The sequence below is a fragment of the Cnephaeus nilssonii genome (genome assembly GCF_951640355.1).
Source record: "Cnephaeus nilssonii genome assembly, chromosome: 14".
In the NCBI taxonomy this organism is placed as follows: Eukaryota; Metazoa; Chordata; class Mammalia; order Chiroptera; family Vespertilionidae; genus Cnephaeus; species Cnephaeus nilssonii.
The window spans coordinates 11756858-11771344 of record NC_137085.1 but is presented as its reverse complement, the minus strand read 5'-3'; the positions used below and the strand labels follow the sequence as shown (position 1 = coordinate 11771344).

The 14487-nt window shown below is 46.6% G+C and overlaps 1 protein-coding gene across 4 annotated transcripts in view; it reads left to right on the top strand.

Annotated features, from left to right (window-relative positions):
* The window catches only part of ASTN2 (astrotactin 2), a 749503-nt gene that overhangs the window by 601696 nt on the left and 133320 nt on the right, over positions 1 to 14487 (top strand). For all 4 annotated transcript variants that reach the window (XM_079789927.1, XM_079789926.1, XM_079789925.1 and 1 more), the window contains 2 exons: positions 8197 to 8330; positions 10142 to 10290. In XM_079789927.1, coding sequence (XP_079646053.1) covers positions 8197 to 8330; positions 10142 to 10290 — 283 coding nt within the window. The remainder of the gene's footprint in view (positions 1 to 8196; positions 8331 to 10141; positions 10291 to 14487) is intronic.

Genomic DNA, 14487 nt, shown 5'->3' with positions numbered 1-14487 from the left:
GGGGGGGTCTGGCTGGCTCTAAATGTCTTCCCCCTGTCACCCAGATTAACAAGCTGTCCTGTCAGGCTCTCATCATTCAGGGGAGAATGGCTGGAAAAGCCAAGTTCATCCTGACAGGGGAAATTAGGTGTCGTTTATGTGATTTATAGAGCCATAGATTAAGCTGCACAGTTTCTCATATAGGAAATGGGTCCCTGCCAGTTAGTATTCCTCCAGTGCGTGGCCTTATGAATGGTGATGGGGGGGGGGGGGTGTCTAATGTAGAGGCTGAAAGTGGGGGGTGGGACAAGGGAGGTGAGGGGCTAAAGCTTGGGCTTGGAGTTAGAGATTTTGCTCTGCTGCATTGTATCTGGGGGCCTCTGGGCTCGTATCCTCTATTCTCCGGCCCTACACTTGCTCATCTGTGAGGGGTACCGCAGACAGGAAGAGCTGCTGCTGTGCAGGTTGTTGGGAGGGTTATAGGAGCGGTTAAACACTCTTACTAATGTCCTCTGGTTGGTGAGAATACAGCTCATGATGGGAGTGGCTGAGAGAATGGGCCTCAGGATCTAATGACCCGAGTTCAAGTTCTTGTTCTCCCACTTTTTAACGGGGTGACTTTGAACAGGCACTTTTGCCCTCCGAACCTCAGTTTCCACATCTGCAAAATGGGAATGGTACCAACAGGTTCTGCGTCAGTAAGGCTATTGGCAGGATTTCTCGAGATAATGTATTTGAAAGTGCTTAGCACACTCTCGGTACATGTTGGTATGTGTGTTTCCTGTCCAGCAACACAGCATATTCGTGGCTTAAACCCAGATCCAAAGACAGGAGACCTCATGCCGTGAATGTTAGTTGATAGGAAAATCTTGGTTTGTTTCTGCCAGATTCTTATGGTGTAAACCCAGACAACTCCCTTCTCCTCTTTGAGCCTCTTGGCCTGCGAAGTTGTGAGGCCAGTATCACCTTTCAGGACTCTTCTAGATCTGAAATGACAGGGACCTGTGACAATGAGTATGCACTTATGCGCTTCAGAGCCCTTCAGCTCCTGGGATCTGCATGAGCTTGAGGTTCTTAACTTCCTTTTGCCCAGCTGCTCCTCAGTGGCTACCCTTCCAGGCAATCTTTCAGGATTGTTCAGAGGCGAATTACCTGCTGTTTCAGTTATTTATTGCTCTGTAATCCCCCAAATCCCAAATTCCTTACAACAGCAATGATTATTGTATCCTGTCTAATCATGCTGGAGACTGAGTGGACTGAGCTGGGCCAGTCTTACTCAGCTCTCTCATGTGGTTGCAGCCAGCTGGTGGCCATGGCTGGAGCCATCTCAAAGGCTTCCCCGTTCACATGCCCAGCAGATGACCTGGTTGTTGGCTAGGACCTCGCCTGGGTCTGTTGGCTGGAATATGTCCATGTGGCCTTTCCATGTGGCCTGGACTTCCTCACAGCAGGGTGCTTGAGTTCAAAGAACAAGCATCCCTAGAGACATGTGGAAGCTGCCAGTGTCTGGACCCAGACATAGAAGTGGCAACACTCTTATTTGGTCCAGTAATCGTAGAGCCCAGACTCAAGGGGAGGGACCCTAGATCCTACTTCGTGATGAGAAAAAGGTCAAAGATATTTAGGGTTATGTTTTAAAGTCACCACTTCTGCCTTTCTGCTCTGTTATGGAATAAGCAAACTTGAGGCAATGAACATCACCTACTTTGCTCCCCAAATGTGTTCTCACACATGCTGCTCAATTATGCAGTCATCAATGTGTAACAAGATGACCAGTTCATCGCCTCACTATCCGGGAAATAGGGGGTGGGGGACTCCAGCCCCCGTTCTCCAGCTCCTATAGCTGCCAGGGCAATGAGTGATCAGCATCTCCTGCAGCCACTGCTACAGAGCTTGCTGATGACTGAATGGTAATGGCCCAGGTAGGCCCTATCCCAGAGGTCTAGGCTGGACTAGGAACCACTCTCTCTGCCTCTGCAGAAGCATTGCAGTGATGTCCTCTTCAATCCTTGCTGTGTTCATCAACCCCAGTTCCTCCTGACCCATCAAACATGTGGGCAGCATGGGCTTAGGAATTAGTTTCCCTACAGCGCTAGGATGTCAACCACTTTCCTCTCTCTCTAGGGCCCTAGGAGGTTGTTATTTTAGACCTTCAACCACTTTCTTGGAAAAAACTATCAACCCACTCTCCAGAGAAGTAATCTCAAGTATCTTCAAAAGGGATTCCATCTCTATACCCCACCCCAAACCCCATTCCAATGGCTTCATGGAAATTCATTATTTTTATGGTTACCAATTGCTTTTCTGTCATCACTTTTGCTAGAAGAGAAAAACAAGAGCAAGTCTACAAGTTTAGTCCCTGGCAGAGCTCCTATTACATGTTTCTGGAATTCAGGGGACCCTTACTATGTGTTGACTCTTACCTAGAGCTGGGGACATGGAGATAAACCAACATATTACCTTGGCCTGAAAGAGTTCACAGTATGATAAGCAAAAAGGACCCATCCACAAGCAAATAGCAAGGAAATGTGCAATGTGCAAAAATGGAATGAGACGGGGGAGAGACAAAATCTCCCCAAGTGTGGCTGGGTCCTGGTGGACAAGAAGTTTCCTAGAGTTCAGCAAGGAGCAATAAATAGAGAACAGGCATTGTAGACGAAGGCGGGTTCTGAGAAAAGGCTTGGTATGGAACAATGCATCACTGTAAGAAGATGGTACGTGCTGTGTCACAGAGTGGGCACAGTGGGGAGAAGACAGGAGATGAGCCCCAGGATGAAAAACAAAGGGCTTTGAAAGTTGGGTTAGTTAAAGAGTCGGAGGTATTACCCAGATGATGGTGGAACTTCCTAAGGGCCTGAGCAAGGGGGTGGAATAAGCAGTTTTAGCAAGCCCGGAGAGAAGTTGCCTAAGGAAGAGGCATTACTGACCTGTGCGGGGGAGACAACGTGGGACCAGGCAAGAGAGGTTGGTTTTAAGACAAGCTATGAGAAGAGGAAGGAGCCAAGGTTGATGCTCCATTATTGGCTGAAGGCACCAAATTGATGTCCAGTGTCTTAAGGTCCAGTGATGGGGGTGATGTTCACTGACATGGGAGATGCAAGTAATTTTGGAAAAGAAGAGGATCACACACACACACACACACACACACACACACACACACACACACACAACACACATATTTCCTTTGCTTTTAATCATTTATAGGTTTATTTCATTCAGCATTCCTGTGAACCTTTAATTTAATTAAACAAATACTGACTGACTTATGTTATCTACTAGGTACTGTGTTAGGTGCTGAATGGGAGTCAGAGGTAACAAGGTAATAATAACTTTGTCTCTAGAAGGACTTTCACCCCAATTGCAATGGGTTGGGCATCCATAAGATCTATATTGTGTGGCTAATAAAACCCATTAAGCTTTGAGTGAGGGCTTCAAGCCATCTTTCTGATCATACCGACTAGAACCCTCTTAATATCAAAAACAACAGACTTGGTGTCAACGCCTGAGTTTAATTTTTAGTGTGAAATATGCAGTTATTGTAAGTGTAGAGTATGGAATTTACTTCACGGGCTTGGTGACATTCTATCTAGATGGTCCCAAGTACCTTATTCAAATATGGAATGTTTACTTACAGCTTAAGATTCCTAAGACATCATCAACATTCTTAGAGCTGGAAGGGCCACTTCCTGTGTATCCCCACAGCCTCTTGTGTGTTATTACTTCATAGCGCTTGAACCATATTAATTGTAATTGTGTTTGTCTTCGCCATGAAACCGTGAGTCCTTTGAAGTCAGCGACTGGGACTTTTCATCCCCTTTCTCAGCAGTTAGGCAGCCGCTTGATTTGGAGTGAATGTTTATTAAACTTAATTAAACCTTCGAAAATCTATCTTCTGTGTCCTCGTTTTGCAGATGGAGAAATCGAGGCTTCAAGAAAGGGACTAATTTATGCAAGTTCAAATGGGAAAATAACAATAGAGTGAAAAATAAATCCTAGTTTTATTTTGATTGCTTCACATTTTTGTGGCTGTTTTTCCTCCTCCTGCCCAGGTCGGTTTGCTAGCTAATTAGCCAGAAGTTGGAAGCATTTGCAAGTAGTGGAAATGCAAACCTCCTTTGTTATGAGAACCAATGGCCATGCAAATAGAGCCCTTAGCCCCTTATTAAGTGCAGGATTTGTTTCTTAAGTCCCTTCACTTACTCAAAAGCCAGGAGTCAACAATGCCTCCCGTGTAAGGTTTCATTCCCCTCAGAGAACACACACAGACACACACACAAACAACGCATGAGCACGTGGTGGGAGCAGGGCAGCTGAAAAGGATGTTTGGGATGAAATCTTGGCACGTATAGTTCCTGTGTGACCTGGGAAAGTCAGAGGTGCCAGGATTCAGATGGACTCCCGTTCAAGTTCTCACTCCTCCATGCTCATCCGTGAATGGACGCCCATCTCCAGGGACAATTTTTGAGGATTAGAAGGCGGAAGAGTGGTTTCGTCACAGAGTTGCTCTGTTACCCTGGACCAGCTAGCCAGTCTTTCTGAGCCACTGTATCTACATCAGAAAAACACATTAGATGAGATGATCTGCAGAGCCCCCGCCCCCCCCCCCCCCCACCGAAGCTGGAACACGCTATGATTCTCCTCCCCTGAGAGCGAATTGGATTCGAATGGAGTGTTGCAAGGGCTGAAGACGCAAGGAGACAGGGAGCCTTCGCTGACACAGCGCTGGCCTCCGCGGCTCTGTCAGGGCTCCCTGTCTGATGTCGGCCTTTTATCAGGGCATGTGTGCGCTCTTGTCCAGGGCTCGCCTGGCCGCTGCACCAGTCCTCATTCTGTTCCTCGGGGTTTGGGAAGGAGCCAGTGGATGTGGAGACTCAACAGACAGGATTTCTTCCCAAGAGCTGCTTGGATGGTGAAACAGAGTCCAGAGAGATTTTCTGTTTTGTTTTCCACAAGCTCAAGTGACTGTTGAGTACAGAACACACAGTCACACATGCACACACACACACACCCACCCACACATGCGCGCGCACATGCAAAAACACAACCACATACACAAACAAAACAGGATGTTCTCTCTGCTCCCCTTGCTGGAGTCTCAGGCAATCTCCTACCATCTGCGTCACTTTCACCCAGGGCCTGGATTGCACCATTATGGTAATTGAGCCCTTCCTGCTGGCTGGAGATGTTAGAGAATCCCCAGCCATGAGCAGTTGTGCATGGTAATTCAGCGAGGGGGAAGCTGCCGAGGGAGGAAGCAAACAGCCTGTCAGTCAGCAGGACCGCATGCCATCCCATCTGGTTGCAGTCCTCAGAGAGTGCCCCCTCTGATGCTGGTAGGGGAACAGACACAGCTTCTGACGTGTGGCGGGAACAGCGCTATTGCTATGCACCAGATCCTGGCTCACATACCTGATGTGCAAACATTGGGTGGGATATATTTACACTAAAAAAAAAAAAAGTTGTTGTTTATCTGAAATTCTAATTTAACTGGGCGTCCTATTTTTATTGACTAAATCTGGCACGCATACTCAGGGTTAATCCAGGGCCCTCCCTGCATGGTTACATGGAAAAGATCTGAGTTTGTGAGTCCCAGAGATCTGGGCTGGGGTTCTCCTTCCACCAGGTACTTGCTGTGTGGTCTTGGGGGAATTGCTTCACTGCTCTGATTCCTGGTGGTTCTCTCAGCTATAAGTGAGGATCATGATGTCTGTATCTCAGGACTCTTGTGAAGGTGACACTTTTAAATGCCTCTAAAGCACCTTACCCTGTGTGAATTGGGTGTTCTGTGAACATTGGTTTTTATTATCATTATTTTTCTTTATTTGTTTGGATCACTACTCTTAATTCAAGAGAAATTACATCATTTGTTTGTACCCCGGGAAGGGATACGGGTTAGAACATGAGGCAGGAATAACGAGCCTCCTCGTCACAGGCACCATAGAAATGTGACGGGGCTTACCCAGTAGCATGCTTGTACACACCTTCTCCTTCTAGATCCGTGTTCCGGGTCACTCAAGAGGCAGACCCAGGCCCATATACACAAACGTGCTGTGTTTGAGTCTTCGGAATAGTGCAGCATGGAAAAAGTGACACCTTAGTTATGGGCAGTATGAAGCTTTCATTTAAAAAGTGGACAGAAAGTTAAAAAAAAAAAAAAAAAAGAGGAGGGAAAGAAGAAAGAAAGAACATAGTTTGCTACCTGGCCAAAGTGTAAGAGATCAACATTCTCTGGAAGCCCTAAGTTTCTTTTATTTTTTTATTTTTGAATATTTTTCTTGATTTTAGAGGGAAAGGAAGGCAGAGGGAGGGAAACATTGATGTGAGAGAGAAACATTGATCAGTTGCCTCCCATATGCACCCCGAGTACTCTGACTGGGGATCCAACCTGCAGCCTGTGTGTGTGCCCTGACCGGTAATCGAACTGGCAGCCTGAGTGTACTTTATGATGCTCAACCAACTGAGCCACAGCCCTGAGTTTTAAAAAGAGCTGTGAAACAGTGTGAATCCCCAGCGCCTGAAATATCCGTGTAAAGAGGGTGACTAAAGTGTGAAGTACATCTGAGCCAGAGTCTCCTGATTAGTGTTTCAGCGTCCCTTCTTTTCTCTAATAAATACTGATTAAATGACTGAGCACACTAATATGAATAAGGCATGGGTGCCCTTGGTGGGACCCAAATGTTGGGTGAGACAAGCAAGGGAACAGGGTGGTAGGCGGGGTCTAGTGTGTGCCGGTAGCTAGGAGAGGAGCATGATCCCAGGCTGAAGAAAGTCAAGGAGGGGTTCCCAGAGAAAGGAATGTTTCACTTGAGACCAAAAGAGTGAATTGGGCCCTGGCCAGAGTGGCTAAGTTGCTTGAGCATCATCCTGTGCACAGAAAGGATGCTGGTTCGATTCCAGGTCAGGGCACATGCCTGGGTTGTGGGCTGAGTTGTAGGGGCAATCAGCAGGAAGCAGCTGATTGATGTTTTACTCTCACATCCATGTTTCTCGCTCTCTCCCTCTCTCTCTCTAAAAAAAGGTAAATAAAACAAGAGTGAATTGCCAGATAGCATACAAGGGGCTGGGTGGGGTGGCAGAGTAAAACACCAGAGAGAAAAGAATTTTTTAAATAGGCCACGAAGCACATTGCAATTAAATAGAACATTGATCATCATTTAGAGCAAGAGCCAGCAAACTCTGAGTCTCAGGCCAAATTTAGCCTGCTGCCTGTCTTTGTAAATAAAGTTTTATCGGAACACAATCAAGCCCATTTATTTGAAGCATTGCTTGCGTGGCTTCTATGCTACAAAGGCAGAGGTAAGTAATTGCGGCAGAGACTACCTAGCCACAAAGCCAAACATATGTACTGCCTGGTCCTTTACAGAAACAATTTGCTGTCTCCTGATTTGGAGCACACGTCACACAGGCAGGAAGTCACTGTTGGTGGAGATGTTAGCCGTTGCAGGAAGGTGGATGGTAGCATGCACAGGAATGTCAGAGGAGTGGTGATAGGTGAGCCTGGGCCGCTGGTCAGGAACTGGAGCGAGGAGTTTAGGCTTTGCCTTGAGGGCCACGGGGATCCTCCGAAGGCGACTGAGCAGGGAGGTCAGACTTCTCCACAAGGCAGTGTAGCAAGGGGTTTGAGAGCACAGGGTCCGGAGCCAGGCTGCCTTGAATCAGATCCCAGCTCCTCTCTGACCTCCTCTGTGCCTCAGTTTTCCAATTTGCAGAATGGGAAACGACTGTAATGATCTATAATAATAAAAGCATAATATGCTAATTATACCGGACGTCCTTCTGGACGACCTTCTGGATGAAGCCTGGGCTGCGAGGGAAGCCCTGGTCCCAGGTGCCAGAGGGAAGCCGGTGCTGGCAGCTGGGGAAGGAAGGTCTACTCTTGCATGAATTTCATGCATCCGGCCTCTAGTCATTATAATAATACATACCAATCATGTGCAGTGGTAGAGATGAAATAAGTTAAGGCAGGTACAATGCCAGGCCCAGAGGAGGTTCTCTCTGGATCCCGTCTCAATGAACATTCTGGCTGCCGGGTAGAGGATAGCTCAGAATGGGAAGACCTGGTGGTAGAGTGCTAGGTGGCGATGTAGGCACCAGATGGTGTCCTGTGCCCAGGAAGCTGCTCTTAACATGCTGTTCGGCTCCTCTCATGGCCGTGGGCACCTTCAGGTCAAGTCTCCAGCACAGCCGTCATCATTTCTCTGTCCTCCTTTCTTGCAGGCCTTCAGGAGCGCGCTGATGAGCTCCTACTGGTGCTCGGGGAAAGGGGATGTGATTGATGACTGGTGCCGGTGTGACCTCAGCGCCTTCGACGCCAGTGGGCTCCCCAGCTGCAGCCCCCTCCCGCAGCCGGTGTACGTATGTATGGCCCCTCCTCCTTCCGTCACCCCTTTTCATGGCCTCACACCCCTGTCCTGCCAGTCCCGGCCAGGACTTGCTTCTGTTCCCAGGGGACCTCACCAGATGGCTGGGGTCTCTGGGGCCTGCCTCCTCCTTTAAGAAAGCAGGGGGCTTTGGCAGGGGAGAAACCGGCTCAGGGTCGACACTGATATGGCAGCATGTGCTTTTATTTATTTACTTACTTACTTACTTATTTATTTAATTTATTTATTTATTTATTATTGATTTCAGAGAGGAATGGAGAGGTAGAGAGAGATAGAAACATCAACGATGAGAGAGAATCATTGATCGGCTGCCTCCTGCATGTCCCACACTGGGGATCGGGCCCGCAACCAAGGCATGTGCCCTTGACCAGAATCGAACCTGGGACTCTTCCGTCTGCAGGCCAACACTCTATCCACTGAGCCAAACTGGCTAGGGCAGCGTGTGCTTTTTAAATGATGTTACTCGATGCTTTGTAACTTCCTTGGCTCATCCACTCAGCAAAGGTTCGCTGGGTGCTGACTGATGCTTTGTCATCTCCTGGTCTGGACAGTGGGGCCACTGAGATGGAGAAAGTGTAGAACCTTTTCTAAGATTCATTCAGTCCATGAGTAATTTTTGAACTCCTGCTACGTGTTGGATACTGGGGACTTCATCAATAAATGAGTCAGGCACAGTCTGTAAACCTAGGGAGCTGACCATTTAGTGAGGAGGACAGATGTCAAAGCAAAAACAGGAAAATAAGATACAGCTTTTTAAAAATTAAGTAAACACATGAAAGCAGAACAAAGAGGTGCTAATGGAGAGAGTGATGTGGGGGTGCTTTACTTGGAGGGGAGGGAGGGAGGGAGGTAGTCAGGGAAGTCTGGATGGGAGATAAGAATCACATTTCAGGAGAAGGAAGAGTGTGTGTGAAAACCCTGATGCAGAAAATCCATGCGGAGGGTGGGAAGGACAGGCATCTGCAGCGAGGCGTGCAATCAAGAGGGGGAGCGCTGTGAGGAGCAGAGGCAAGCTGGGCGGGAGCCCACATAGGGGAACCAGAGTCCCATAACACCTCCGTGGGGTGAGAAGAATTACATTGTAGGATGGTACTTAAAGAGCTAGTGTGGAAAGACAGCAGAAAGACACCCGGTTGAGGACAAGCAGTCACCATCATGGTTCTGTCCCCAGCTAGCTGTGAGACTTGGTGCAAATCATTTCCCTTTCCTGGGCCTTACTCTCCCCATCTGTCAAATGGGGGAATGCCCTCCCCTCTCTGTGAGGACCCTCCCAGTTCTGACCTTAAATCATTGTTAGTTGTTTCTTGCTTCATAGAAGGATTCCCCAGGATGCCTGCCCTCTGTGAAGGAGCGTTCATTTAAGGATATGAAAGAGTTGGTTGGTATATTGTGGGATGAAAAATGACAGAGAGGTGGAAAGCTACTGAGTCTGAAGGTGCTGCCAATTGACTGGACAATGAGGCATCACTGAGAAGATAGTTTAAATAAACAGAAAGCCTGTCAACTTCCTGTGAGCACATACTGTGTGCTCGGATTAATTTACTGGATTCCACATTGATTCTGAAAGGTAGTTCTTCTTAGCTCCATTTTATGGGTGAGGAAATGGAGCCTGAAGGAGGTCTAAAGCATCGCCTATGTTCATCAAGGTGTTGGCAGTGTGTTGAAGTAGGGTTTTAACCCAGGCTGAGTCCTGTGCTTTTAATCTTGGCACATGCAGACTCTTTTGGGGCCCAGCCCATGCCAACTGGCAAACAAACAGTCTTGCCTGTCACCCACTCTAGGCTGCGGCTGTCCCCAACCGTGGAGCCCTCCAGCACCGTGGTCTCCTTGGAGTGGGTGGACGTTCAGCCGGCAATTGGGACCAAGGTCTCTGACTATATTCTGCAGCACAAGAAGGTGGATGAGTACACAGACACAGACCTCTACACAGGTAAGTAGAAAGTCCACGACCTCCCCTAATGTTAGGACAGAGGAGGGAAACTAGGAATTTCTAATGCCTTGGGAGATTTGATGTCATGTGACCTGAAAAGACATTGGGAAGTTTCATTGTCTGATGATTGTCTCCTAGCACCCATACCCACACCTGTGTGCTTTTTTTTGGTATGATTTCAGAAGGGAAAGACAGCAAATTGTGGTTGGAAAAAGTTCTGATTCTGAGTTCGATCTGCAATGCTATATGTTAAAGGGTTAGTTAATTCAGAAGAGAATTTGGCCTTTTCTCTAAATACATTATCGCTGGGACTGAGATAAAGAAATTCAAGGAATTGCCTTATCTAGTGAGATGTGCTGAGATAGTTGTCTGTAGTGCTGGGGAAGAGGGATTTGCATAAGATTCAGACATGCAGGAGAAGATGAGCAACGTGGCCCTTATGAGTGTGCACAGGGTTGTAATTGAGAGCGCTTTCCGAGTTCTTCTCAAAGTGTGACATGCCTGAGGAGCTATGTCATCCTGGAGATTGGGTCTGCCCGGGCAGGGCTGGCTCTAGGGCAGGTTGAGAGCCTGGGGCCATGGGAGCGTGGCTGTGGCCATTCGGGCAGGACTGTTGCTGGGGTATCAGGGGCCCAGTGCTGAGTTGGGTCAAAAGCCTGGGTCTGTGGTAGTCACCCTGGTGTTGGACCCAGCCAGGAGCTTGGGTTGAAGGGTATTTGTCTGGAGCCTAGATTTATGGGAGCTGATTAGGAGACAGGGCCACAGGGGCCACGTCAGGCCATGGGAGCTAGAAGGCACCAGGTTAAGTTGGGGACCTGGGTTACTGGGAGCCTGGTACCATGGTGCTACTGGGGCCATGAGAAGCAGCGGCCACTGGGGTGAGCAGGGGCCTGGGTTCGCAGGAGCTTACACCTTGTAGGAGCCCACCTACAGCTGAGGGGGCCAGGCTGGCCTGGGGTGGGGCTGCTCTGCGGCCTTTGGTGAAGTCGGGTGCTCACTTCTCTTCCATAGGGAGGGTTTCTCTCTGTACAGGCTGCCCCGGCTTGGGGAGGGGTTATGGCAGTGATATGACTCTATCTCTCCTACCTTCCTCAAAGCATCCTTTCATTTTTGTACTTTACCCAAGTGCTACAACCTTTTGCCTGGAGACCTTAATTCTTGTGAAAGTCTTTTGGGGCATGGATAGTGGTTCAAATGGATTTTTCTGGGGCATGACAGGATGGTTGGAAGGGATGGGGGTGGGGGTGGGGATGAGGGCTGGAAATTCCCATGGCGCCATTTTGCTAATATCATCCTCTGAATGATGACCATCCTTGTTTTAGGATTAAGTAAGTGAATCCCAGAGAGGTATGTGACTGTCCCAAATTCCCACACCCACCCAAAGCATGGGGGAGCCAGGCTCTGCCCCCGGTCTGTGGTCCTCCCAACTCAGCACCTGTTCTTTATGTAACAGCACACTCGAGGGTGGAAGACTGAATGCTAGTTTGCTGAGAGGTTTTCATTCTGTTTTATTTTAATTAGAAATGTTTATTTCATTTTCTGTGTCTATCACTGTATGGTTTATATCGTTTAGTTTGTCAATATGGCAATTACATCATTGGATTTTCAAATGATGAAGCAACCTGGAATAAGTAAACCCCACATAGTCACGAAGCGTTATCCTTTTTTATATATTGTTGGACTTGATGTGTTAAAATTTCTGTAGCATTTTTGCATCTGTGTTCCTGGGGGATTTTGTCCTATAGTTTCCTTGTCATGCGTGCTTTTGTCTGTTTTGCTATCAGAGTATTACTGGCCTTACAAAATGAATTGCTAAATAGTTCCTCCTTCTTAGTTTTCTGAAAGAGCTTGGTTAGAATTAGTAATATTTATCCTTGAATTGTTTGATAGAATTCACCAGTGAAGGACAGATGCTTCTCGACTTATAATGGATTGTAAGCTGAAAATATACTAAGTAAAAAAAAAAAAAAATGCATTTAAACCCCCTAACCTACTAAATAAACATCATAATTTAGCTAGTCTACCTTAAACGTGCTCAGAACACATATTAGCCTTCAGGTGGGCAAAATCATCTGACACAAAGCAGGATATGGACAGTATGGAGATGGCAGGAATGTGGGCAGGAAGGTTACCGCCTCACCAAAAAAGCTATTTTACACTTCCCAGTTTGGGGCACAGTGAGGCCTGCTCCCCTTGTCTATCCCTCTCCCCCAGTGATGGGAAGCAGCTGAGAGGAAGGCGGGGGGCACAGTCTCCCTCCACCAAGCCCTGTACATAACCAGGGTATGTTACCTTCAGACCTTTTCACTTGTATTTTATGTAAAATGGCTCATGTGAGGGCTGCAGTTGGAGGGCAGTGGGACCGTGGGCCACAGGGAGAGCCTGTGGAGTAGGGGAAGTTCATGCACCCCTACCTTCCCCAGAGGGGCCAGACTCTGATTATTTGGGGGTGGGAGGCTCCTGCACTTTGCCTCAGGCATGGGGAGGGTTCTCTCCCCACCCCTCGGTCCTCCCAACTCGGGTTGTACTTTCTAAGAAGGTTATTTCCCCTACTCTTTGCCCATCCCTAGAATACAACATGTTAATCATGTTCAATTTTTCTTACTATGCTGAGAAGTCACAATGGCCATGATTAAAGCTAAACACACACACATACAGAATTCCAAAATGCATGAAGTAAAAACTGATAAAACTATAAAGAGAAATAGATAAATCCATAATTATAATCAGAGTTTTCAATACCAATCTCTAAATTATTGAACAAGAGGACAAAAAAAGTCAGGTCTAATTAGCATTTCTAGACACTCCACATTATTTTAGAGTGGACACTGCACACAATGATAAACCATATTTTGGGCCATAAACCAGTCTCAATAAATGTAAAATGATTAAACTCACAAAACAAATATGTTTTCTAATATAGTGGAACCAAGTAAAAAATTAATAACAGAAGATATCTGCAGAATCCCCAAATGTTTAGAAACTAAGTAATAAGCTTCTAAAAAATCCATAGGTCAAAAAAGAAAACAAAATAAAAATTTAGAAGTATTTTGAACTGAATAAAAATACAGTTTATTAAATTCTGTAGTAAGTCACAAAAGCAGTAATTAGAGGAAATGCCTATATTATAGGAAAAATCTCAATAACTTCAGCCACCATCTTAAAAATCCAGAAAAAGGAGGGCAAACCAAAGCCTAAGGGAGCCAGAGGAAGGAAATAACAATGATCAGAATAGAAATCAATGAAATAGAAACTAGAGGAAATCGATGAAACCAAAGCTGACCCTTTGAGGCTATAAGTTACATAACTCTCTAGCCAAATTGATGAGATAAAGAGAGAGATAAGACAAATTACCAGTGTCAAGGATGAGAGAGTGATATCACTACGAATTCCATAATAGATAATAACAGAATGTCACAAACAACTTTGCCAGTACATTTTATAACTTATGTGACATGGACAAATTCCTTGAAATCCACAAGCTACCAAAGATCACTCAGTAAGGCACAGACAACCCGAATGTCCCCATAGTAGTAGGTAAGTAACTCTAGTCCCCATTTCTCCATCTAGTCCAGAAATGGAAAATCCAAGATTCTTCCTCTTAATAGTCCAAAAAAGCAGTTGCTGTGATCTAAGCGTTTCTTTTTTTCTTTTTTGACACAGGTAAAACTTACTTCCTTTTAGTTTCTTGGCCTGGAGTCACCTCCCACAGATATTACCCCTCCTCCTTCCTGCTGTCATTCAGAAGTTTGGAGATAATGACATAGTGTCTGCCTTCATCCTTACAGTTCCTTTAACAATTCCTTGTGTGACTTGACTTTCACTCTCCCCATTATCCAGTATTTCAGTGGGCAGTTGTCTTCAAAGAAAAGCTCCAAGCCCAGAATTACAGATGGTCCCCAATTTACTATGGGTCAACTTATAATTTTTCACATCTACAATGATGCAAAAGAGACATGTGTAATAAATTACATGGATATTCAACACTTTATTATAAAATATAATAGAGGCCCAGTGCATGAAATTCATGCATGGGGGGGGGGGGGAGTCACCTCAGCCCAGCCTGCACCCTCTCCGATCTGGGACCCCTCAGGGGATGTCCGACTGTCGGTTTAAGCCTGATCTCAGGGATTGGGCCTAAACCGGCAGTCGGACATCCCTCTCACAATCCGGGACTGCCGGCTCCTAACTGCTCAT